This window comes from Raphanus sativus, chromosome 6, assembly GCF_000801105.2.
Source record: "Raphanus sativus cultivar WK10039 chromosome 6, ASM80110v3, whole genome shotgun sequence".
NCBI classification, from domain to species: domain Eukaryota; kingdom Viridiplantae; phylum Streptophyta; class Magnoliopsida; order Brassicales; family Brassicaceae; genus Raphanus; species Raphanus sativus.
This window is the reverse complement of record NC_079516.1, coordinates 827,404-852,045: the sequence shown is the minus strand read 5'-3', so window position 1 is coordinate 852,045 and position 24,642 is coordinate 827,404. Positions and strand designations below refer to the sequence as shown.

The window sequence follows — 24,642 nt, the reverse complement described above, 5'->3', positions numbered from 1 at the left end:
AATCCTTATTCAAAAACAATGAACTGTAGGAAGTCAAAGCATGTGGTATTAGTACACACATACACAGATATGTATGAGAGCATATACTCCGGTGATATTTAGGGTTTCTGTGAGTCTTCTTGTTTCATCTCGGTTTTAATGGCTAAAGCCAAGTGATCATAAGCTTGAGACCAAGCTCCTTCAACTTCTTCATTGTATTTCTCTCCCAACCCTTCTTTCAGTGTCCTCACCAAAGCCTCTTTCACCACCTGAATACACACACTCGCATTTATTTAGTTTCTTTTAATTGAAAATTAATAAAATAATGTTAACAGAATATACCTCAAAGTGAGGATCAAGAACACCGCTCTTGAGATGAACAGAGCCCAAGTATTGGAGGGTTGTGTCAGCCACCACTACCTTTCCTTTCTCCCTCAGCTGTATTGCCGTTTCACATGTCTACACCCAAAAAAATAAAAAACCATAAATATGATGGTTTTCATGGTTATAAAATTAGAACTTTTTTGTTTTTTTTGAACAAAAAATTAGAACTTTTCTAAACAAGTCTTTTATAGCAAAATTAAACCAATGGTTTATTATCCTACTTTGTTCCTACTAAATCAATAAAAAGGTCAAACCGAACTACTTGGATTCTTCAGTAATATTTAGCTGGTGATATATAGGAAGATGTATGTTTGTGAATTTTACCCAAAAAAAATGTATTGTTTGTGAATGTCCAAAAAGAAGGAAGATGCGTGCTTGTTTTAAGCGGATTTTACGAAGAATCCAAGTTCCATCAATATATTTTACCTTTTCTTTACTAAAGACGAATTAATAATATTAGCTCCAAGAAGAAGACAAAGCCAACTAGCCAAGTTCAAACAAGATACACCGGTATCGTGTGCACATGTCTACGCGAATATAAAATGTATAACATAAATGGACGAGTCAATAAAGATTCTTAATTAGCTGTCATAATGGACCATTTTAATTCTTCTAAGATGTGTAACTAAGATTAGTAGTGGAAACACCGTGGCCTAGTGGTCAAGGTTTAAAGGCTTCTACACCCAAGTCTGGGGTTCGAATCCCAGGCGATGCAATTTCTACACCAGGAGGTCTGGGTTTCAATTCCCGGAGAAGGAAATTATGCAGAATATTAGAAACACCTCTTACAAGGGATCTTTAGCATGGCGCAAGAAATACCGTAACATAATAAATATATGTATAATAGCATAATAAATCCGACAAAAAAAAAAGTGTAACTAAGATTATGATAAGATTCTATGCAAGTCACAGACTCACACACACACACACATATATGTATAAATCACAAAACAGAGTACTATTAAACAAAAAAAAGGAAAGTAAATACCATCTTGAAGACTTTAACAGCATGAGCTTTGAGTTTAGGATTGTTATAAGGGACTTCATCTGTGTCTCTTAGGAAAGAAAACATATCCTTTGCTGCTGGTGCAATCTCCAGTATCCTATATATACATCATTATATTGTTTAAACCTCACATATATAATAAACAACATACATAGATAATAAGTATGCTTTGTATAAATGTTTTGTATATGTTTACTGCGAGAAGAAGTGAAGACTGTATTTGGGGATGTCTTGCTTTAGTATCTCCCAAGACTCCTTCACCAAAGCTTCTTGCTTCTCCGTAAACACAATCTCTCCCATCTCTCTCTTCTGAGCTCTCTCTTTCTCTCTCCTTCAACTTGAGACCTTTATAAATATTGTGCTAAAACTTTTACTATATCCCCTATAAACTATTTATCATGGGCTTGATGGTCCTTACAAGTCCGGTCCAATACACATTTACAATAAACCAAACCAAACAAAACTGAAGTTTTTAAAACCAACTGACAAAACCGAAGTATGTAAACTAAACAAATCAAAACTTATGAACTCATAAAAAAAACAGTTTTTAGTAAAATTTGTTTAAAACCAAACGGATGCCTCTTAGTAAATCAAAACAAAGTCGACGTTGATATTTGTGATTTTGTTTGATTTTTGAAATACATACTTTTTCTTCTCTTTTTTTTGAAAAATACATACTTTTTCTTATAAGAGACCGTAAATAAATTCATTAATTAGTCACTAAATGTAACTCATCTTACATGCGACATGATGATACCGTTGTATCTTTTTAATAAAAGAGATCCGTACACGCACTTGATTTTTTCCTATTGAATCACAGAACAACTCAATCATGAAGAAGTGAAAAAGAGTAGCTTATGTTCTAAGACAGTTTACTTGTTGGTTGCGTAGACATGGCTCCTCTTTCATCGCAGGACCATATCATTACCTCTATATTTAATTTCCATTCAATTTCACTGGTCTAACAAATAACGCCCATTAATTCAATTTGTCCCAGGGCCATATAGTTACTCTCTCTACTCTATATTTAATTTTGATGGTCAGGTGAGTAATCTTCTTCTTTCTGTCCCCCGGTAAAAGTGAAAACAATCTAGATTTAACCAAGTCCTCTTGGCCCAGTGGTGAAGGAGTACCCGTTCCTCGAAGCAACGTGTCCCCGCCCTGGGTTCGAGTGCACTTGGCCACCGAGCTTGAAAATGGTATCTCGAGCCTCAGGACCGCCTTCGGGTGGATAGTCGGTCGGCCAAATTCCAAACCGGAGACCTGATAAGAAAAAAAAAAAAAAAAACAATCTAGATTTTCACTACATGTTAACATATGCATGGTTCCCGATCACCAATCGAATTAGCTGGGATTCATTTCAATAATCTTTTCTAAGTTCAATGTGATGTTTGTGGAAATTGCAAAGAATTAACCATGAGTATCAACTTCGGACTTCGAAATCTTTAGAAAATTTTCTTAAAGTATACTTTATAAAAATGAATTGCATAGTATCTACAGATCCCAAAGTTGTGTCTACCGGCCGGTCAAATTGTCAGAAGCAAGCATGACTTTCTGATCAACAAAATTGATATATTAATATATAACTGCGTTAAAAATTCATGCGCATTACTTGTATTTGCTAAGCTAATATGAAAATATTAGCATAAATCAAGGCTTCATTTTCTCTGCGTTGTTGCTTTCACAAAGTAAGACACGCAACAGATACATCTTCTACCAAATTAGCACCTAATACTTGTAAACGTCATTAGCATTTTTGATAACCTAATAACTGCAATATATATATTATTTATTTGAAAACTATTTCTATATTAATGAAAGTGACTCAATGAAAATTTTAGTAGACCATTGTAACTAGACTATAATATTAATTATGTATATACATATTATTGAAAAAAATTTGACAAAAGTTACCAAAGATATATATATATATATCTGCATGAAAAAAAAAATTGGCGTCTAAGGCATCAATATATATATATATATATATGAAACTACAGCAGAGTATGAACTTTCTTTCATTTAATTCCTTGTAAATGCAATGATTTCATATTTAAACGAGCATGTTACCACCAACTATATAGCTCATGAAGCAATGCTATCACTAATAAGATTTAATGTGCCTGCAGGCTGCAGATGTTTTGGTTCAGAATAATTGGTTATAAACTCATTTGTTATCAGTTGTAGAGATCGAAGTATTTACTGGTTTGAACATATTGCTAATTTACTATTTTCATCCATGACGCTGGATGATAACATATTGCTAATTTACTATTGCTAATTTACTATTTTCATCCAAAAAATATATATCCCAATTATTATTAGAAAACTAGGCAATTGGAATTAAATATTATTTATTACGGAATTTACAACGACCCCCTCCATGCGAAATTAATATGCGGCTGCAGAAAATTATTCATCCATTTTATAATAAATAAAACTTATAATAATCTTTAATTTATATATGAGTTCACAATATTTCCAGTAAAACTGTAAAAATGTAAATTCTTGAACTAAAGGCTCATCTTAGCGCACAAGAAGGATAGCTTCTCCTTCGTTTCGCTGTGGTCGACGTGTCACTATAAACGGATGTGAAGAAACGGTCAATCTCTTCCCTATTCATGATAACCTCACAAGTCGATACTAAGAGCTTCCTCTTACACGATCTGATCATCAGAGCCGCCGTAGCCGACGGTTTTGACGGCTGTGAACGAGGTTTCCGTGGCGGGCGAGGTGGAGAATCTAGGACGGGAGGAATCTTGTGTTCTTGAGATGTGGGTGTGCTGCAGCTAAAGCCTTCTTCGTCGTCATCGTCCTCGTTGTTGTTTCTTGAGGTTTTGGTTCGGATCTTGATGGTTGCTGGGAAGTTGAATTTGGACAGATCTTGTAATGACTCAAGATCCATATCTGAATATGTGTGTTTTGTGGATGTAGAAAACTTGCTGGAGAAGTGAGGTTGAGAGGGGGTTGTTATATGTGTTTGTGTCTTTACATACACACACACACATATATATATTTATACACACACACACAAAGTTAGAATGTCGCATTTAGAAACGAGAGTTACCTTTTGACATGATTGAGAAAAAAAAAATATTTTCTTGTCAGCAAGAAAAAAAATAAAATGAAGATAGCAATGTAAATATATATAGGAAGGAGAATGGACGTAAGTTTATGAATATTGAGTTCCAATCTTTTTTTAATGAAATTAGTAAAATAAAGAATTACTAGGAAAGGGATGATAAGTTCACTAGTATAGTTGTGTTTCAAAAAAAAAGTGTTTCAAAAAAAAAAAATTAACTAGTATAGTTGTAATTGTATGTATATACAACTAGAGCACACGTGGTTCACCATTTTGATAGGGTTTACCTAGTTTTCTGAATACTTACTTTTTTATATCAATGAGTTTTTAATGGAATAATATTGTATTTGGAAAATAGCGAGGCATCTTTGGAAAATTTATAAAACGTTCTCTAGTCTCTATGGTACAAAACATGGGTAAACTTGAATTCTCCCCTGATTTTATCAATGGTAAAGTAATCTTAATTAAGAAAACGTTGTTTAATTTCGAAAAATGATTTACTAAAATATATTTTTAAAGTGTGGTGGTAATATGTAAAAGGGAAATTGGACTGTATAACAAGAAAAAAAAGCATAATTAGAGAAGTAACCAAATGTCCTACATTTTCTATACATACATTATATTTTATGTAATATTGCCATTTTGTCCTCAAGAACAACCGGTTGTACATGTTAGAAAAAAAAATAAAAAATATAATTATTAATTGTGTGAAGTAATTCTCGTGGCTTTACAGACTTCATCCATCTTCTCTTTTTATTTCTTTGGTAACTTCATAGCAGTTGAATTTTCTATGGCACCGCTTTGAATCTTAATGTGTTGACTTCTTCTTCTTCATTCTTTGCAAGTGTATTTCTTTTTCTCTCCTGAAATCACAGGTCACACGACGGCGTTAAATTTGCAACGGCATATAGTATCAAACCGTTCTTGTTCCACCTCAAACCGTCAATTGTTGTCAGATCTCTGGAACTACGGTAAATTCTCGGGTGTTTACCTTCGAATCTCTTCAAATATGTTGTTATTTTCTTTTCTATTTGGACGAATTTGATCATTTGATTTAGGATTTAGGTTTCCCCGATTGTTTTTATTATTTGTTACATTGAATTGTGAATTTTAGTGGAGACACATAGTAAATAGTATATTGATATAGTTTTTTGTATGGAATAGCATATGCAATAGAACTTGTTTGCGTGGGATCTTTTATGAATATTCTATTTGAAATAGAATAGAAAAAACTATATGCGCAAACTATTCTATTTGAGATGGAAATGATTGACAAGCTATTCTATTTGAGATGGAATTTCATGATTTGTAACGAATGCGCTATCGTTCTTTATCATTGTAATATTTGAAATATAAAAAGTTCATGTTTATATAAAATACAACGGATTACTCTGTTATAACCATGATTCCCTCGTACTTTGTTCTTCAAGTTTGGCATGGACTAAATTATGGTGAAATAGTTGATTTTCACCAACATGAAAAGACAAAAGGTCTTGCGCGAGGGAAGGGAACCAGAAGAGGGTTCAATCTTATTCGTTTTTATTTCATGTTCTATTGATATGAGTTTTGTATCAGTATACATATATGTTTTACATTAGTGTGTATATGATTTTGTAAAGAGAAATACTATATTGGGCGTAAATTGAATAGCATTGATTATGACATCAAATAAAACATAATACAATGTGATGTTGAATGGAATGATATTTATATAATGTTGTCTCTTCCACCTCTTTTTTGTAATGCCGTCAATCTGAATTTGGTGTAAGCATTGCCTCCTTCTCTACAGTCATAGACACTTCAAAATTTGAAAAATATGTATTGTGGTGTTTCGTTTGTCACATTTTTTTAATATATATGCTCAGGTAGAATGGAAATGCATCTTATTGGTATTTCGAAATTTAGGTTTAGTTTATGGAAGATTATGTTTAATTGATATTGGATTAGGGTTTATATTTTCATGTAGGGTTTAGTGATTAGTGGCTAGGGTTTAGTTTATGGAAGATTGGGGTTGATATTGGGTTATGGTTTATACTTTCGTGTAGGATTTAGTGTTTAATTGATATGTTTATATTATGTACAATTGTAGTTGACATTAGGTTTAGTGATTAATTGATACGTTATTTTAGATTTCAACCATATTTCCACATTTTCTATTCTATATGCCTCATGTAGAATAGTAATGTATCTTCCTGGTATTTCAAAATTAAGATTTAGTTTATGGAAGATTTGGATTGGCATTGGACTAGGGTACACTAAAATAATGATTAGTTGGTAGAATTTGGTTTATTATATAGTTTGTGTTGGGTTTAATGATTAGAGCTTATGGTAGTGTTTAGTATTTAGAAATTATGAATGAATTTATAAGTATATACTATTTCGGTCAGGTGGAATAGAACATTTAATTTATATGTGGTCAATAAAATGTGACGTGGATAGCTCTTTCTTCTTTTCTGTAAAATAGTTTAAGACATACTTGACCATATATTACATGAGTTACGTGGACACATAAAGCACATCTTTACCGGTTAATGGCAAAGAAGAAGGGCATTACCGGATAAATTAAGGTATAAATGCTAGTTTTTTTATTATGTCAAAATCATAGTTGTTCACTTAATTTTTCTTCAAAATATGGCTAGTACAGAAATAAGCCCTATGTAAAACCGGTCGAAAATTGTTTTTTTAAAGCAGTAAAATAAACGTCGGACAAGAATATAAGGAAAAGAGTGCAAGAGTCCAACCAGAAGTGGTAGATAAACATTGGTCACACTGTTAATTTAAACGACCTTAGTTCACGCTGTAGACATTAGCGATCATGTGAAAGAAACAGTATCTAATGTTACGGTGTGTTTTTCTTATTTATCTTTTTAGGATGATTCATGAATATAAACCCCACCGTCACACAAAGATAGCATCCCCATGCATAAATCTATATGGAAATAACTGAGAATTTGTTTTACAAAAAAAAATAACTGAGCATTTAGTTTAAAAAAAAAAATAACTGAGAATTTATGGGCAGAGACAGTTGAGACGTTACATTTCAGGTTTTGTTTTGTTCAGCGTTAAATTATCCGTCAATAATATCTTATCTCTAAATATTATGAAATGTTTTATAAATGAAAGCTACAATCTTAGTGTATGACTATAACTTCCGGTGTAATGTAAATGTTTTGAATAATAACAATAAAGCCTTAAAATTCTGGGAAGACTAAAGTTTTCGTAAATAAACAAAAGACAAATTAAACTGTAAGTTTGGAAGCGCAGTAAAGATCAGAATGAATTGAAGACGTGTGGCCCTTAAACTATAAACCATCGGTCTCCTATCTAAAGACGTGTGGGTTATGGTCTCAGCAATCACATTAAAGCCTGTGTATATACAGAAACTATAAACCATCAAAATAATAGGAATACCATTATAGGCAAAGTAAAGTACACACAGAGTAAATATAAATTCAGATCAACGTCTTATCAAAGATCTCAAACATAAAGTTTGGTTATAAATACATGTGTCTCGTACCTACTACAACCTAAAGAACATGGCATGTGTTTAGATTTAAACACTAGTCGACGCATCATTATATTTTATGTAAACAACTGATTGGAATCAGATTTGTGTTTTTCTCCATAATATTAAATGTGGCACAATGTGAGAAGTTGTATAATCTTTATGTGACATTATGATCTCAAGATATAGATGGACCACCAACGTTTTACACGCCGACTTTAATATTATACAAAATATACCATGCCATATATAATAATTATTAGGCTGTAGTTTGCTACTAGCTAGCTTGTTGTGTACTCTTCTTATGTTCGTAGATAGTTATGATTCAATTCCCTATTAGTGGTTGCATTTTGGTCTATATATAAGATATAGTAATGAAACTACAGTCATATGGTTTGGTAAGATTTAGCTTTAGTTTATTATACTTTGCTACGTCGAATTTTTGTCATCATTATGCTATATATGTCGTATTTGAAGTTAGATTTGATCACTCTGAACATGTATACACTAGCTGCGCTGCGTGATGTACACAATGTATTGATATAAATTGCAAATGCAGTGTAATTATACTGCAAAGTATGACATATTTTTGGACATGCCACGTAACTAGCGCATGTGGTGATGAAATAGAGTAGATCTGTGGAAGTGAGCAGTCAGAACAGCCACATAAAAAAAGTACAGAACTGGAAAGATCTATATGATCACTCGCAGTAGATCTCGATCTCCTGCCTTTGCTTCATTTATTTATGTTTTTTTGTCAACCTTCGCTCTCTTTTTTATTTTCATTTGTGGGGGGGGGGGGGGGGGGGGTTATTTCTTAACTTTTTTGGTGGTCTATCGCCATTGACACGTTTTCTAGTTTGATTTAGGTACAAAGTGAGGTTTGCACAGAAATATATGTAAATGGAATCAGGATAAGCCGATGTCATCTATGAGGCTACGAAACCATACAATCACAATCAAACCATCTGTAGCATTTGTAATCCATCAACTCAATTATACTCGAGGTTGAAGTTTCGGTGGTCCAGCTAGCAACTACAGTTGTTTGTTTTGGCCAAACCGAGCCGTCTAAAAATGAATCGGGATATAAAAACAACTGACTTGGAAGTCTGTAGTATAGTCCCAAAAATTTAAATTGCATAGAAAAAACTCTGAATCTACAATGAAATCATAGTTTAATAGACAGCAGATCTTGTTTTAACTGGTTTCACAATATACATTTCCTATAAATGGACAAGTTCATGAACCAAAAGAGGACATAAAATCAGATTAAAGTCCTAGATCTATAGTACTTTGGTTGATCGATTAAAAGTTCTACACTATCAGACAAATATTAAAAGATATTCATAATATTAACAATTGAGTTGGAGAAATATTCATAGTATTTTAAAGGTATGAAACACTATGGCCCTACATTACAGGATGATAGCAAAGAGTATACATCGAGGCGCAAGAATCACTATTACAGGTGGATTACAAAGAATACAAACCTAATTGATAAGAATGAGTTATTTTTTTGGCAAAAAATCCATAATAGTCGATCAAATCTACACAACATAGGATTCTAAAATGTTTTTTTCTTTGTCGAATGCATTTTTAATTTTTAATTACAATGTTATACAGGAAATGTGTATACCAACAAAGAAGAAGACACATGTGTCATCTAGATGGTTTCCAAATTTGTAATAGGTTTGATAGTTATATTATTTTGTGGTGTGGAATATTTAGACTAAAGAACTAGGTTCCTAGTAAAATCGAACCCGCCATATTTTTAATTTATACAAATGGGAGTATATGACTCATTTATATAGCAACCATCATTTACTATAATTGTTACCCGGATCGACGACCGACATTGTAAGGCACATGAAAATGTGTCAATAACATGAACTGTGCGGGTGGATACCGGATGGTAACGTAGTAGCGACAATAACACAATCTACTATGGCATAATATAAGTTCAAGTATGAAGAATAAACTAGTAACTACTCTTTTTTTTTTCTTAACATTCTTACCAAAAAAAACTACTCTTTTTTGCGTTCATTACTAGATGACATTTGGGAAGGCTTTTTTTTTATCAAACAAGCTTGCATTTTTTAAAGGAGCCTAGACTCCAGAAGCAGAGTTCGGGGCATACAAAGCGAGCGCTGATTTTGCCACAGAATTAGTGTTGGAATTAAAATTGCGAGAAATAAAATTGAAAGAGATAACATCAAAGAAAGAGATAAAGTGATAGATATCAAATATGATATTGAACAGTTCAGGTTGATGCCTTCCTGCTTTCAACAAGTTGATCAGAGAAAAGAAATCTGTAAGAACCGTCAGGGATTGGACGTTTGAGTAAATGGCAAGAGACACTGCGCGATGAACAGCTAAGGCTTCTAACATTTGGGAAGGTTATGATCCGTAAGAACTATGTTTAGGACCATAGTATTTTCTTTTCACGGGATGAATATTTTCTGAATATTATATTACTAAATTTAACTAGTTTATATCCGAAAATAAGTGATTCGATAATGTTATTAGGCCTAGTTGTGGTGCATGTGTATCTGATGAGAGTTAATAATCTACACGCTGACCTAAACTAACTGATTTACAAACTTTTGTTGTAAAGTGGATCGATATATAGAGTATAAAATTAGAATGATATTTTTTAGTATATATTACTTGCATTTACGCATTGATATGAAGAAAAATAATATAAATGACTAGCATTTACCACCGTCTTAGCATTTTATATGTTGTAGTTTACAATGTAGACAAAGAAAGCAAGTGAAACGTAACGTGCATGGCCTCCAAATCATGAATTATGCCTGTATTCTTTTTGTTATTTATTCTTATACTAATATACTTAACTATTTCACAATTACAAATATCATAAAATTCCAAAGACTATATAGCAAACGACACCAAAAGTAAAAAGATAAGGGGGATGGCTCTCCCTTGGATGCTTAGGGAACATATTCAATGCTCTCCCTATCATAGAGATGAAGGGATGTATAATTGTACCGAATACAACTTAAAAATGATATGCATGATCAACTCTATTAATTATCTAACCTAGGAAAGTTATGGCAAGAGGTTGTTTTATGACACTAGTTGTTACATTTTATATCATTGCTAGACGAGGCCGCCCGAGTCCTAACTAGACCAGCACACCAGCAGCCAGCCACATGCGGATCACAGATTTATTTATTATTATCAAAAATAGATTTGGTACTTTCTTAATCTATTTAGAGAAACTTTTTAACCGGTTAGGTTAGATTTTGAGGAAAATTAGGAAACGATTATATTTTGATGTAAATTCATTATATTTATAAAAATGTTGACAGTACTATATAAATGTAATCAAATTATTATAAGCAAAGAATAATCCTGAAAATTACAGAACTGGAATCCAATGTTTTCTGCGCTAGTTAACAAAAAGAAATATAAATAATAATAACAAACAAAATATGTCCTACAGCTCCAAGAACAGGATGGCCGTTACGGGATCACTTTCAAGAAATGGGTCAAAACATTAATGCTAAGCTATTAAAAATATTTGATCAAAAAACAAAAAGCTATTAAAATATTCGGTTTTGGTAAACAACTTCCATACACAAATATTTATAAAAAAAAAAAAAAAAATTCTTTTGCTAAAAAACAAATATGAAAGTTGTTTTTGTATTATAACAATAGGCTTCTTTCATATCAGGCCCAATTGCGAGTAAAGGCCCACTCAAAGGATCTCCTTTTTCAAATTTTATTTTTTACAAACCCTAAAAATTACAAAACCCTCAAAACCTAGTCAGCGAAAAAGGATCGATGTCGGAGCTCTCAGTGTCTCATCTCGCCCATTAACGAAAAGATTTCTGCTAAACCCTAATTCACGCCGTTTCCTTTAAATATCAAAGCTTCCACCGTCGTGTGTTGTTCTTCTTCTTCCTCCGCGCCGCCTTCTCTAATCTCAAGCTCGCGTTTCTCAGGTGAATCAAATTTTAAAGTTTCTACCTTTTTGTTGTCTCAATCTCTTAGTCGATTCAGGATTCAATCGTAATGAGTAACAATCTAAATTAGGTTATTTAGGTAATAAGGAATAAGATGGAGGTTGCTTTAGAGGATAACAATCTCATGGAGAACATCCTGCCTCCTGATGAGCAGGTAACTACCTTTAGAGTCTCAAAAACACTTTCTTTGTTTATGGGGTTTCAGTAAAGTTGAGAGCTTTGGTTTCAAATTTGTACGCAGGAGATCGATGTTGAATTGGAGGCTAAAGAAAAGAAGTATCTTAGAGGAGAAGGTGCTAACTTAGAGGTATATATATATATATACATAAGAGTTTTAATGATTGTGGAAATGCAGAAGTTGAGTGCTTTCTTTCATGTTCTTGCAGTCACTGAAAGATAAGAAACTAAAGACACAGCTTGCTTCACGAGAGAAGTTGTATGGAAAATCTGCAAAAGCTGCTGCCAAAATCGAGAAGGTAAGTTTTTTTTTACTCCCTTGAAAATCACTTTGATATTCCTTTGTTATATTCTTGGTTTCGAATCTTAATTACTGTCTTCTTTTCTGGTTTATTATGTAGTGGCTCTTGCCGGCTTCGGCAGGGTACTTGGAGACTGATGGGTTAGAGAAGACATGGAGGATCAAGCAGACGGATATCGCCAAAGAAGTGGATATATTAAGCTCAAGAAACCAATATGACATAGTGCTCCCAGGTAAAAAAATGCTCATTAGCTTCTTCTCTTTGTTATGTGTGTGTGTGTGCCTCTGATCTACTTTTACTAATACCGGTGTAACATATGTAGATTTTGGTCCTTACAAACTTGATTTCACTGCAAGTGGACGGCATATGCTAGCCGGTGGTCGCAAAGGCCACCTTGCTCTTGTAGACATGATGAATATGAACTTGATCAGAGAGATACATGTGAGTTTTTTTTCCTTTTTTTTTAATTTCATAATAGCTTTATGATGTTTAGTTCTTGACAGAAGTTGTTGATGTTTATCTGTGCAGGTAAGAGAAACAGTACGTGATGTTGCATTCCTACACAATGACCAATTCTTTGCAGCTGCCCAGAAGAAGTATGTGATTGGTTCAAGTCTATTAAACGTCACCTTCATACCTCCTTGTGTGTCTTTGACTCATTGATTTTCTTTTTGACAGGTATGCTTATATTTATGGGAGAGATGGAACTGAGCTCCATTGTTTAAAGGTAAAAGCTTTATTGATTTGTTTTATTTTTTTGTTGGATCAAAGAAAGAAACATACACCTAAGTGTTGTTCTTGTTTAACTTCAGGAACGTGGTCCAGTGGCTAGACTCAGGTTCCTAAAGAACCATTTCCTCCTAGCATCAGTGAACAAAATCGGGCAGCTACACTACCAAGACGTCACCTACGGCGACATGGTGGCTAGCATCAGAACGGGTAAAGGCAGAACAGACGTGATGGAAGTGAATCCTTACAACGGCGTGGTCGCCTTGGGACACTCCGGTGGAACCGTCACGATGTGGAAACCAACCAGCCAAGCACCTCTAGTCCAAATGCAGTGCCACCCCGGACCGGTCTCCTCCGTGGCGTTTCATCCCAACGGACATTTAATGGCCACGTCAGGTAAAGAGCGGAAAGTCAAGATCTGGGACCTCCGCAAGTTCGAGGAGGTTCAGACAATCCACGGCTTCCACGCCAAGACGCTGAGTTTCAGCCAGAAAGGTTTGCTAGCTGCCGGGACCGGATCGTTTGTTCAGGTGTTGGGAGATGGCTCTGGTAACTATAGTAGATACATGAGCCACTCGATGGTGAAAGGCTACCAGGTGGAGAAGGTTATGTTCAGACCGTACGAGGATGTTCTCGGGATCGGTCACTCGATGGGATGGTCCAGCGTACTCATCCCGGGGTCTGGAGAGCCTAACTTCGATTCTTGGGTGGCTAACCCGTTCGAGACGTCGAAGCAGAGGCGTGAGAAGGAAGTTCACTTGCTTCTTGATAAGCTTCCTCCTGAGACGATCATGCTCGATCCTTCCAAGATCGGTGCGATGAGGCCGTCGAGGAGGAAGGATAAGCCGACGAGAGGGGAGATTGAGGCTGAGAAAGAGGTGGCGGTTGAGGCGGCGAAAGGGGTTGAGATGAAGAAGAAGACGAAAGGGAGGAATAAACCGAGTAAGAGGACTAAGAAGAAGAAGGAGATGGTGGAGAATGCGAAGAAGACTTTCCCGGGGGAAGAGCAGGGGAATGTTGCGGGGAAGAAGAGAAGGATCGGTGAAGTTGATGCGGCGGAGTTGCCTGCGAGTTTGAAAAGGTTTGCTCGAAAGAACTGAATGTGATGATGTGGACGCACAGACGAGGTGGGATGAGTTTGTGGTGATATGTCTGAAGATTTTTGTACTCTAGTTTTGTTTCCCTTTTTTTTTGTCCTAACAATTGTTTCTATGAACTTGAACTTTGACGATTTATCCTACAAAAAAAAAAACTGATTTCAATATCAGAGAAATAGCTAAGCAGCAATCAAGCGACTAAACAGAACATATTATTTGGAACTGCGTTTATCTATTTATAATAGATAATCTAAATTCTTAGATTTAGTTATAAAAGTATTTTTGATAAAATATAAACTTGTGAAACAAAACCAGACAAACTTGTGAATGTACACTAATATCAATATTATATGGTTTAATAGATTTAAATTTTTTTTTTTAATTAGATCAATTTGAACTGATTTAAAAATGGGTGTTAAATCTATTTGAGTCATTTAAATCAGATTTTTAAAAATAGTATTGTTTTGGTTATGATTGATTTGCTGTCTAGGTGAACACGCCATCTATATCCAATTTTTAGAACATTCTTAAATTCTAAGCAGCATCATAAAAGAAGAGCTAGAAGAAGCAAAGATGTTTTAGCTGCTTGTACTGTAGTTTTGTTGACTGGTTCGTTTACAGCAGTTAGAATTAGAGCACCGCACCCCATACATGATTGATTAGTTACATGTTCCGTTTGCCCGATGATGATTCCATTGGTCCAGGCCCTATAGAACATGTTAGCTTGTTCTAATGTAATAAAAATAGAAATAACCACTTTATTCCTTAGAAAAATAAAATAAAATAAAAATAAAAACTTGAAAGTGTCACATTCATTCCTCTTCTCCGATCCGATTCTTCTTCATCTCCTCCTCGCCTTCATCGAACTCTCCTAATCTCCAGCTTCGAAATTGGAACTCGGATTCACCTGGGAAAAAACAACATTAAGAGCTTCAAGATTATCATCGTTACAGATCCAATGGGTGGTTGATGACAAATTGTCGTCATTGACAATGGAGAAGGAGTTCGATTCAAAGCTCACCCTACAAGGCAACGACGGAGCGAGCATATCGAGAAGCAAAAGCTTCGCATTCAAAGCTCCTCAGGAGAATTTCAGCATCCAGGATTTCGAGCTCGACAAGATCTATGGCGTTGGCTCTTACTCTAAGGTTCCCCATCTTTACTCATCAATCTGTTTACTTTATACCTAAAAACCAATCCTTTACAAAGAGTTGAAAATTGGAAATATACACACACAACAGGTTGTTAGGGCGAAGAAGAAGGAGAACGGAGCAGTGTACGCGATGAAGATCATGGACAAGAAGTTTATCACCAAGGAGAATAAAACTGCTTATGTCAAGCTCGAGAGGATTGTTCTTGATCAGCTCGATCATCCTGGCATTATCAAACTCTTCTTCACCTTTCAAGATTCATTCTCACTATGTAGGCTTATGAACGATTGAAAAGTCCCATTGGAGAATTAATTAACTAATATAATATATAAAAGGGTTATGGCTAATCTACTTATCGCGCCAATTGGTTCTAAGTTGGAAGACTACCATAAACCTGAATTTAACACTCTAAGTGATCTTTGGTTCTTTTGTCTTTTGTAGACATGGCGCTTGAATCTTGTGAAGGTGGGGAGCTTTTTGACCAAATCACTAGAGTAAGACTACTTACTATATATCAGAATCTGTGAGATTGGTTTTTGAAATGTAAGTCTTGTGTTACTATGTGTTCTTCTCTGGGCAGAAAGGTCGTTTATCAGAGGATGAAGCTCGGTTCTACAGTGCACAAGTTGTGGATGCTCTTGAGTATATACATAATATGGGACTCATTCATCGAGATATCAAGGTACCTAGCTCTCTTCTTCTTCTTTGATTATTATAGCATTATTGCTAACTTTTGAGTTTTTATGAATGAGTGAGTAGCCGGAGAATCTGTTGCTGACTTCAGATGGACACATTAAGATTGCTGATTTTGGTAGTGTCAAGCCTATGCAAGACAGCCAGATCACTCTTCTTCCCAATGCTGCTTCCGGTAAATTAAAAAAAAATATGAAGTTCCATTGTCCTCCACTTTGGTAGCTTTTGTAAGATTTGTATGTAACACTGGTGTGGTGAGTTATGCAGATGATAAGGCCTGCACTTTTGTTGGCACGGCTGCATATGTTCCTCCTGAAGTTCTCAACTCCTCTCCAGCAACTTTCGGGTAAAGATTCTTGTGTTAGAAACAAACATTTTGATAGCTTTTATAGTTAGCTTTTTTGATTCTGTGGATTACTACAGAAACGATCTCTGGGCACTTGGCTGCACTCTCTACCAAATGCTTTCAGGAACTTCTCCGTTCAAGGATGCAAGTGAATGGCTGATTTTCCAAAGGATTATAGCAAGAGATATAAAGTTCCCTAATCATTTCTCAGAAGCTGCAAGAGACCTCATTGACCGATTACTAGTAAGATATTTTCACTTTGCCTTAGTCTTTGCTCGTTAGGAAACAGAGGTGTTGAGCTCTGGTACTCTTTCTCAGGATACAGATCCTAGTAGAAGACCAGGAGCTGGATCAGAAGGTTATGCTTCTCTCAAAAGACATCCTTTCTTCAAAGGTGTTGACTGGAAGAACGTAAGATCACAAACTCCTCCAAAACTAGCTCCAGACCCTTCGGTAATACACCTCCTTATGTATTATGCTCCCAACCTCCTTCAGTGTTCCCCTTCTCTTCCTTTGATCCTGTTATAACTTGTGCAGTCTCAATCAGCATCACCTGAGAGAGACGGTTCTCCATGGAACCCAACACATGTTGGAGATGCTTCAGTCACGCAGAACGATGGACACGGTGGCGTCTCTTCAACTACTGAATCCTCTGGTTCCATAACAAGGCTTGCCTCTATAGACTCTTTTGACTCGAGATGGTGAGACACACTACTACTAGGCTTTTAACTCTCTGTGATCCAGAATCCTAACGTTGGCTTTTGTAATCAGGCAACAGTTTCTTGAACCTGGAGAATCGGTTCTAATGATATCAGCAGTGAAGAAGCTACAGAAGATCACAAGCAAGAAGGTGCAGCTAATACTCACCAACAAACCGAGGCTGATCTACGTCGATCCATCAAAGCTTGTCGTGAAAGGGAATATCATCTGGTCTGATAACTCCAACGACCTCAATGTTCAAATCTCGAGTCCTTCTCATTTCAAGATTTGCACAGTAAACACACCAATTCAATAGCTCTCATCATCATCAGCTTCCCATTCTTTTTTCTTTTGTTATGAAACTTGACTGTTTGATTCTTTGTTTGCAGCCGAAGAAGGTTTTATCGTTTGAAGACTCGAAACAACGAGCTTTGCAGTGGAAAAAGGCAATTGAAACTCTTCAAAACCGCTGAGACTCGTAGGCTGATGCATGCGTGATATGGTGTCAATTAATTCCCATTTTTCTTGTTTTTTTCCTTTGTTTTTTTTTTGTTAACTTAATTGATAACGATCAATACATCTCGTTGTATGCACAGAGAAGAGTCTTCTCTGCATTCAAGGGGTTTCTTGAGCCATAAGTTTGTGTTCAAATTAAGTTTTGAATTAGTTTCTCTTCTTCTCTTTCTTTTCAGAGAAATATTGACATAATCTAGTTGACTGTTATTTTGGTTATAACTTATAAGCCATCTTGTCTGAAATTGCATGAACATAATCACATATATAACCAAAGAGGAATAAATCGTTTATTTTATTTTATTTTTGCTAAGAATAATCGTTTATATTAAACTGTATGTACATCACTTTCTCAACCTTATTAATTTTAACCAAAAAGAATCATAGATCTAAAGCAAATAGTGGTTAAGTAAAATAAAACAATAAACACCTGAGAGATGTATACATTCTCCTCCTTTTAGCTATACTCAAGAGTAAAAGATCAGAGGCACTCCCCTTGTTCCAAAAACTCTGTGTGTCAGTTCATACGGTTATGCTCCCGCCTTCATCTTTTGACGGTTGATGATGATGCTTCTTTGCCTTTTATTCTGTTAAAAGTTACAGCTTCTTGAACCCTTCATTCAGATTTGAAATAGCTTTCTTGGATGGAAAGCCGATCAAACGCATCAAAGTTAGTTTTTAACCCGACAAACTGACTTCCGAGATGAGCACATCCTGCTTCAGGCCATCTACACACTCCTTCCCTTGTCCGCAGTGGACACAACGCTTCACAGACTCTTCCCACCTGGTTCTCAGCTCTGTTTTCTTCAGACATTAGGGAGATTGATACAGAGACATCTGAGTTGTTTCCCTGTCTGTCTCGCCTCCGAGGAGTATTATTATTGTTATTATTATTATTATTAGTCTCCAGAGGGTCGTCTTCGATATCAGATGTGGTGAAGTTAATCTTGCAGCCGAGTGACTGTACTGCTCTGGTTAAAGCTCTGTATTCCTTAGTGGCTCGTTTTGCTGATTCTCTAGCGGACCAACTCATACGTCTCTCTCTTAGCAACTCTGCACTTAGTGACTCCATTGCAAAAGAGATCTCATCCACTCTTCTTTCAGTTGCTTCTTTATCCTGTTTCAACACACATTTGAATGTGTTAGAATTAATCTATCAGAAAGGAATCAGATGAGTTGTTTTAACTGACCTTCTGCATCTCGGAATACTTCACCCTCATGGCTCTACATTGGACCTCGATATCTGCAGCTTTAGCTTCCTCGGGACATGCCCACCGGAGATGGAACTGGGGCCAAAGTGTTGGAGCTAGAGATGCTGCGGGGGGTAATAACGGGCCATCGTATTTCAAAGGGTCGTAGAATGGGTTACAATGGACATGAGAAGTTGTAGCAACTGAACGAAGATCAGTCAAGTACGCCCATATGCATCCACACGCTTCAGTAATCCCACATTGCTGCCTCTCTTTTTCACTGAAATTTTACATTACCTCACTTATTAGTCAAAACATATAATACCATTTAATTGGTTTCAAAATCACTTATGTTTGGATTTTCAAAAGGAAGATGTACCTGTTGCATAGGAAGTTCCCAAAACGACATGAAAGCAAGCAATCCATAAAATCTACAAGAAAAGTCTGCGATACCAAATTGTAAAGTCGAGTGAGTACAATTAGTTACTGGAAGAAGTTGAACATGAAGTTGTTAGCCTTTTATGCATACCGGAGAAAACTCAAAAGCACAAGGATACATCCGCATTAGCTGTGAAACGCTATCAACCCACTGCAAACACATAGTTGTGAACATTGTATCAGCCAACATATCAAAATAGAGATGTAAAAACCCAAAAAAGATTACTATAGTTGTATAGAATAGCTGCTCACTCACCTGTGTAAATATAGGAGAATAATTGTTTTGTGCATGGGAAGAGCTTGCAGATTGTGAGGCTGCTGACTGTGTGGACTGACGCACTGGAGATGAAGGGTAGCTTCCAGCGGACGAAGACTGCCTTGGCAAGTCAAAGTTACCAGATCCTGATATGTTAGGCATTCCTACACGATCTGAAAACGGGTGACCAAAAGCTAGCCAATCTTTTTCGACAAGAGCCTGATATGAGGGCAATGGAAAAAAAAATACATAAGACGAGGGAAACATATGAACAGTATGGTAACATCTTCATCGTGTGCACAGAAAAACATGAATGATTACTAAGAATAGTATTTGATATGGTACTCCAGTCTACAGGTATAATCCATTAACAAACACTCTAGTAGCCAATGTTACATAGATAAAACATATTTTATGAGAAACCATAGGAAGCTTCAACTATGACCTGAACTAGATAAAGGCTTTAGCATAATCAGCCACACATACGAAAACAAGAACCAGGAAACACCAATGTACAAGGAATACCTGAAACCCAGCAAATGTTCTGTAGTATGGATCAAGCATTAAGCATGCAAGAGAAACGAGCTGAGTTGTTCTGTCCCACCCATCACTGCGCAAAGACATAGAGACTATAAGAGTCATTAAATAACAAACAAATACTGACAGCTGTAATAATAGAATCTTCCGCTTCAAATAGATGCATCTTAATCTTCTCACAAAGATAGAAAATGGTATCCGAGTAAATAGTTGGGTGGTGATGTAACTTTATAGCTAACCTGCAGTGCACAAGAACCGATGCCGACTCCACTGCAACACGTGCAGCAATCCATGCGGCACCAGCTAAGACGTTCTGGATGTGTATCAACCAACCACTGTCTCCAAGTAAAGACACGGAAGCAGACATACTACTGAGGTTACCTCCTCCCCAAGTCCAACCAGTATGTCTCTGCAGATTCCACAAACATATCGTAATGGTTAGCAATATGAGTAAGAAACAAGAGTATAATAATCCTCTAAAGGAGCCCTGTCAAAATAAGCTAATACATTATAAAACAATGTGCTTCTGAATTAAGTTCACGATCAGCTTATAGAACTCCACAGACCCCATCAATTATTATTGAGCAATGTATATACTAAAACTTTAATTACAAAAAGTTTCTGTACATTCAGTACTCACCAAAAACGATGATCTCCCATCAGATGATGTTGCACCGTGCATGTCTAAATAATCTCTAAGTCGGGAATAGCTCTCCCTCATAGCATGTATGTTGTCTATGCCAAAGAAAACAATCTGAAGAAAGAAACACCGTCGTTAAAATCAAGCAATTCCAGAAGATCAAGATGTTGAGCATCAAACAAAGAAGATCATTTACTAACTGGAGATTGAAAATAATTTGAAGATGATTCTGAGCCGCCTCCCATTGCTCCATTTGCTAATGCATTTTTCCTAGGTCTCGCATCCGCAATATAGAGCTTCCTGCGAAGTGAAATAAAAGGATGAGATAAGCATATCAACCGTATGGAATGAATTCAGTACATCCTTATGAATGAGAAATGTTGTATCTTCATTGCAGCTAATTAGACTTTTTGATGCATTCAAAAGATAATCTCAAGTCCAGCAAGAGCAACCAGGTGTTAATTTTCCGTAGTTAGATGCATTTTGATTATAACTTTCACTACTCTTAACGAGACATAAATGCATGATGTGTAAGAGCCAACCAGATCAAGGGGACGTCAGAAGCTCACCTTCGTTCTCCCTTATTAGCACCAAGCTGAGTGCAGAATGCAGCAACAAGTTTTTCATCAAAATTACTGTTGAGATAAGTGAAACAAATGAAACAAATGAATTCAAGAACTTAGAAATCCACCAAATTATATTTAAAATATTTATCCAAATGTTTCCTCAAGAAGTTGGAAGTCTGATATACCTCCTCATATTCATCATAAGACCCACTAAAGGTTGTGATGAACGTGCAATTACAGCTCCACTTCCTGCACTCGAGACCAAAAGCAGCATGTCAGTGTGGAAGCAAATACCACCAAAACTAAAATGTAAGCAGCCACAATATCTGCATTTCTACCTGGCTGACACCAAGTGATCACAGGTAGCCGACATTTTGCCCGGAAAGAACACGCCTGGAGCAGCTCTTCATCGCTATCAACAACAGAGATTCGTTAGATACTTAAATCAATACTCACTAAAAAGATGGTGAAAATGATTTTTTCGGTAAGTTTGTAAAAGACTCATATGTGCTACCTTATAGATTTTGGAACCATAAAAGCGAACGGGTAAGTCTGACACAGGTTATAATTGGAGTTCAGGTCACTTATCCGCCACAGCTCATTTTCCAGTGTGAACGATCCGTCTTCAATCATATCCATCGATGCTCGTAACGAACTTTTTCCAAGAAGACGGAAATATTCATTAAGCAGTCTTTCCTTTGGATTTGCGTTACCAAACTTGGAAAGCCCACATGCAAAAGTATAAAGATCCCATACTCTCTCCGGCTTGGTACACCTCAGTAATGCATCAAACACAGAACGCCTCTGCAACAGGTATGATCTTAAGGTCATACAGATTTCAAGGAGAAATGAGTGTGTAAGAATAAGAAGAAGTGAGAGTTTTTCACCTGTTTGGTTTTGGGACGAAAGCCATAAACAATGATCCTCATGTCTTTGCCTGCAAAATGCAAGTGATCACAGCATATAATGTCAGCATCATTGTGAAATGTCTACTATCCAGGATAGTAATGAGAGGTAATCAGGAAGAAAAAAAAACCGAAACACAGTCAAGCTTCCTATTGACTTAGACGCAAAAACCAGACTAACAACCCCTAACTCAAAACCAGCTCTGTAGTATATAATTAAATTCTGGAAACATACCAGTGACCTGTAAAAGACGTCTTGGTGGATTCTTGTCGGACTGGCGGTTGTTTGATTGAACTTTCAGCACCTATGTGTGAGTCAAAAGATACATATTAAACGTCAGAGCCGGGCTTAGTTAAGTATTAATGACACATCTCTGTCCACTCCAGGCCAAGGATATATAGCAAACTGACCATTTTGTTAAACTTCTCAATAGTGGCCAATGGGATAGTTCCAAGTGGTATGACCTTCCTAGTACCTTCACTCTTCACAAAATAAAACCAAAGAATATATATATTGATGACAAGTGAAACAGTTACATTGGCCAGAAAAGTAGTAGAAACTTGGTGATTTAAATGTTACACGAATAAACACAAAAAAAAACAGAGGAAAGAAGATGATGATCATATACCAAAAACAGAATACGGAAGTTTGTCACCAACAAGGTCCCTGCCTCATCGGTGTTTATAAGTACAACTCCATAACCCTGTAAAACAAACAAAAATGTCCAAACTCAGACAAAAAAACAAAACTTCATCTCCATACTATCATCATGGACCAATGTTGGATTTCAATATCCAGATAAGGTAGCAATGCCACCAATTCAATCAGACACACACATATATATACCTCAACGATGACCCGTTCGGATTCGAGCAAGCAACTCAAATTCGCGAAAGATGTTGAACTTGAACCTGAAGCTGTCTGCTGCGACTAAATCAAAATCCAGAATAGAAAATAAAATTTAGAATTTGAGCAATTAATTCCCAAATTATGAACTTTTTTTTTTTGAATCGCCACGTAATTCACGTGTTGTCTGTTGAATTGTGGGTGGAAAGGGGAAAAAAAAAGCTTATTGAAACCCTAGAGAATGGGTGGGGATTGAATATTACATCGAGTTTGTTCCATTCGAGGGTGTCCCAACTACCGCTACCTCCTTCAATCCTCTCTGAATCTGAATAGTAACGCAGCGGCCTTTGTCTCCCTGACGGTGGTCTCGGCGACGTCATTAGAACGAGACGAAGATTAAGAGACGGTGCCGATCAACGACGGAGTTTGTCAATTCTTGTCACGCTGGCTTTGATTTGATTCTCTCCCGCAACAATAATACGACACAGTTTGGTACAGCCTTTGTCTGTTTGTTAGTGTTATTTACTATTTGTAATTAGACCAAAAACAAAAGTCCAAGGCATATAAATCTGAGGTCAATTTCACAAAATTTATTTTAGTTAATATTTCTTTATTTTAGTCTTAAATAAATTACTCTGTGTCTAAATTTAAATTTGAAGAAAAAATCAAGAAATAATTAAGTATGTGAATGTCCGTGTTATACGATGTCTTGTTTTAAGCTTCCGGTCTCTCTATGCAAACAGATTCAATCTTTATTCACCAGATTCTGGTGGGATGTAAACCCGGAAAAACGAAAGATGTGTTGGGTTGCTTGGTCTACTATGGCCCTCCCAAAATATGCAGGGGGACTTGGCTTCCGAGATATTGAGACTTTCAACGATGCTCTGCTTGCGAAGATTGGTTGGCGCCTTATCAAAGAACCACAATCACTCGTGGCTAGAGTTTTACTGGGAAAATATGCTAGGGACACAAGCTTCCTAGACTGCACGGCACCAAAATCAGCTTCCCATGGTTGGAGGAGTGTGTTAGCAGGCCGAGAAATCCTCAAGAAGGGCCTAAGTTGGGTAGTTGGCAATGGCGAAGCGATACATGTTTGGGGAGATGTGTGGCTCTCCTTCAAATCGCCGATGAAACCCATGGGACCAGTAAACTCACAAGCTCAACTCCTGAAGGTCAGTGAGCTACTGTGTCCATTAACTAACTCCTGGGATGTTGATAAAATTCGGTGCTATATACCGCTTTATGAGGAAGTCATCCTGAAGATTAAGACGAGCTCAGTTCCAGCTGAGGATTCCATAGTTTGGCTTCCGGAAAAATCAGGAGTTTATTCGACAAAAACAGGATACGGTTTGGGTATGTGCGACAATTGGAACATCAACGAAACAGAGGCCTCCTTTAACTGGCTAAAAAACATTTGGAATGTGGAGACATCACCTAAGCTGAAGGATTTTCTATGGAAGCTAGTTCGAAAAGCGATATCGGTCAGTGCAAATCTAGAAAGGCGAGGTTTCCAGGCCTTTTCCTGCAAACTCTGTGGAGCTCCGGAAGACGATCGCCATGTGTTCCTCACATGTCCAATGGCTGCAGACGTTTGGAGCCTCGTTCCAACCA

The 24,642-nt window shown here is 36.4% G+C and overlaps 5 protein-coding genes across 7 annotated transcripts; 2 read left to right on the top strand and 3 right to left on the bottom strand.

Annotated features, from left to right (window-relative positions):
- Positions 1 to 24: 24 nt before the first annotated feature.
- On the bottom strand, positions 25 to 1,731 carry LOC130496888 (non-symbiotic hemoglobin 2-like). Its single transcript, XM_056989508.1, has 4 exons — positions 1,566 to 1,731; positions 1,352 to 1,466; positions 322 to 438; positions 25 to 248 (listed from the first exon to the last, which is right to left on the bottom strand). The coding sequence occupies exons 1-4, from the start codon at positions 1,667 to 1,669 to the stop codon at positions 99 to 101; spliced, it is 486 nt and encodes a 161-aa protein (XP_056845488.1). The 5' UTR covers positions 1,670 to 1,731; the 3' UTR covers positions 25 to 98.
- A 1,971-nt stretch (positions 1,732 to 3,702) lies between these two features.
- LOC108809360 (cyclin-dependent protein kinase inhibitor SMR1) lies at positions 3,703 to 4,423 on the bottom strand. The gene has a single exon (XM_018581505.2). It carries the CDS (start codon positions 4,272 to 4,274, stop codon positions 3,891 to 3,893), a length of 384 nt encoding a protein of 127 aa, XP_018437007.1. The 5' UTR covers positions 4,275 to 4,423; the 3' UTR covers positions 3,703 to 3,890.
- A 7,318-nt stretch (positions 4,424 to 11,741) lies between these two features.
- On the top strand, positions 11,742 to 14,457 carry LOC108805840 (probable U3 small nucleolar RNA-associated protein 7). 2 transcript variants are annotated; one of them, XM_018577803.2, is made up of 9 exons: positions 11,742 to 11,924; positions 12,025 to 12,099; positions 12,187 to 12,252; positions 12,332 to 12,421; positions 12,524 to 12,656; positions 12,747 to 12,865; positions 12,953 to 13,020; positions 13,103 to 13,151; positions 13,237 to 14,457. In XM_018577803.2, exons 2-9 carry the CDS (start codon positions 12,040 to 12,042, stop codon positions 14,251 to 14,253), a joined length of 1,602 nt encoding a protein of 533 aa, XP_018433305.1. In that variant the 5' UTR covers positions 11,742 to 11,924; positions 12,025 to 12,039; the 3' UTR covers positions 14,254 to 14,457. The 2 variants fall into 2 exon arrangements, with proteins under 2 accessions (XP_018433305.1, XP_018433303.1); XM_018577801.2 differs by having other exon boundaries at positions 12,016 to 12,099.
- A 565-nt stretch (positions 14,458 to 15,022) lies between these two features.
- Positions 15,023 to 17,814, top strand: LOC108812583 (3-phosphoinositide-dependent protein kinase 2). The gene is made up of 11 exons (XM_018584876.2): positions 15,023 to 15,398; positions 15,492 to 15,672; positions 15,843 to 15,895; positions 15,982 to 16,083; positions 16,161 to 16,269; positions 16,362 to 16,440; positions 16,518 to 16,683; positions 16,759 to 16,893; positions 16,978 to 17,141; positions 17,212 to 17,434; positions 17,529 to 17,814. The coding sequence occupies exons 1-11, from the start codon at positions 15,243 to 15,245 to the stop codon at positions 17,610 to 17,612; spliced, it is 1,452 nt and encodes a 483-aa protein (XP_018440378.1). The 5' UTR covers positions 15,023 to 15,242; the 3' UTR covers positions 17,613 to 17,814.
- Positions 17,815 to 17,928: 114 nt separating this feature from the next.
- Positions 17,929 to 23,534, bottom strand: LOC108812582 (phosphatidylinositol-3-phosphatase myotubularin-1). 2 transcript variants are annotated; one of them, XM_018584875.2, is made up of 19 exons: positions 23,295 to 23,534; positions 23,032 to 23,109; positions 22,814 to 22,888; positions 22,596 to 22,667; positions 22,420 to 22,489; positions 22,167 to 22,216; positions 21,794 to 22,083; positions 21,618 to 21,691; positions 21,465 to 21,528; positions 21,283 to 21,348; positions 20,914 to 21,013; positions 20,714 to 20,827; positions 20,313 to 20,482; positions 20,062 to 20,146; positions 19,537 to 19,755; positions 19,372 to 19,431; positions 19,222 to 19,286; positions 18,843 to 19,122; positions 17,929 to 18,769 (listed from the first exon to the last, which is right to left on the bottom strand). In XM_018584875.2, the coding sequence occupies exons 1-19, from the start codon at positions 23,409 to 23,411 to the stop codon at positions 18,269 to 18,271; spliced, it is 2,550 nt and encodes an 849-aa protein (XP_018440377.1). In that variant the 5' UTR covers positions 23,412 to 23,534; the 3' UTR covers positions 17,929 to 18,268. The 2 variants fall into 2 exon arrangements, with proteins under 2 accessions (XP_018440377.1, XP_018440376.1); XM_018584874.2 differs by having other exon boundaries at positions 23,032 to 23,115; positions 23,295 to 23,533.
- Positions 23,535 to 24,642: the final 1,108 nt, after the last annotated feature.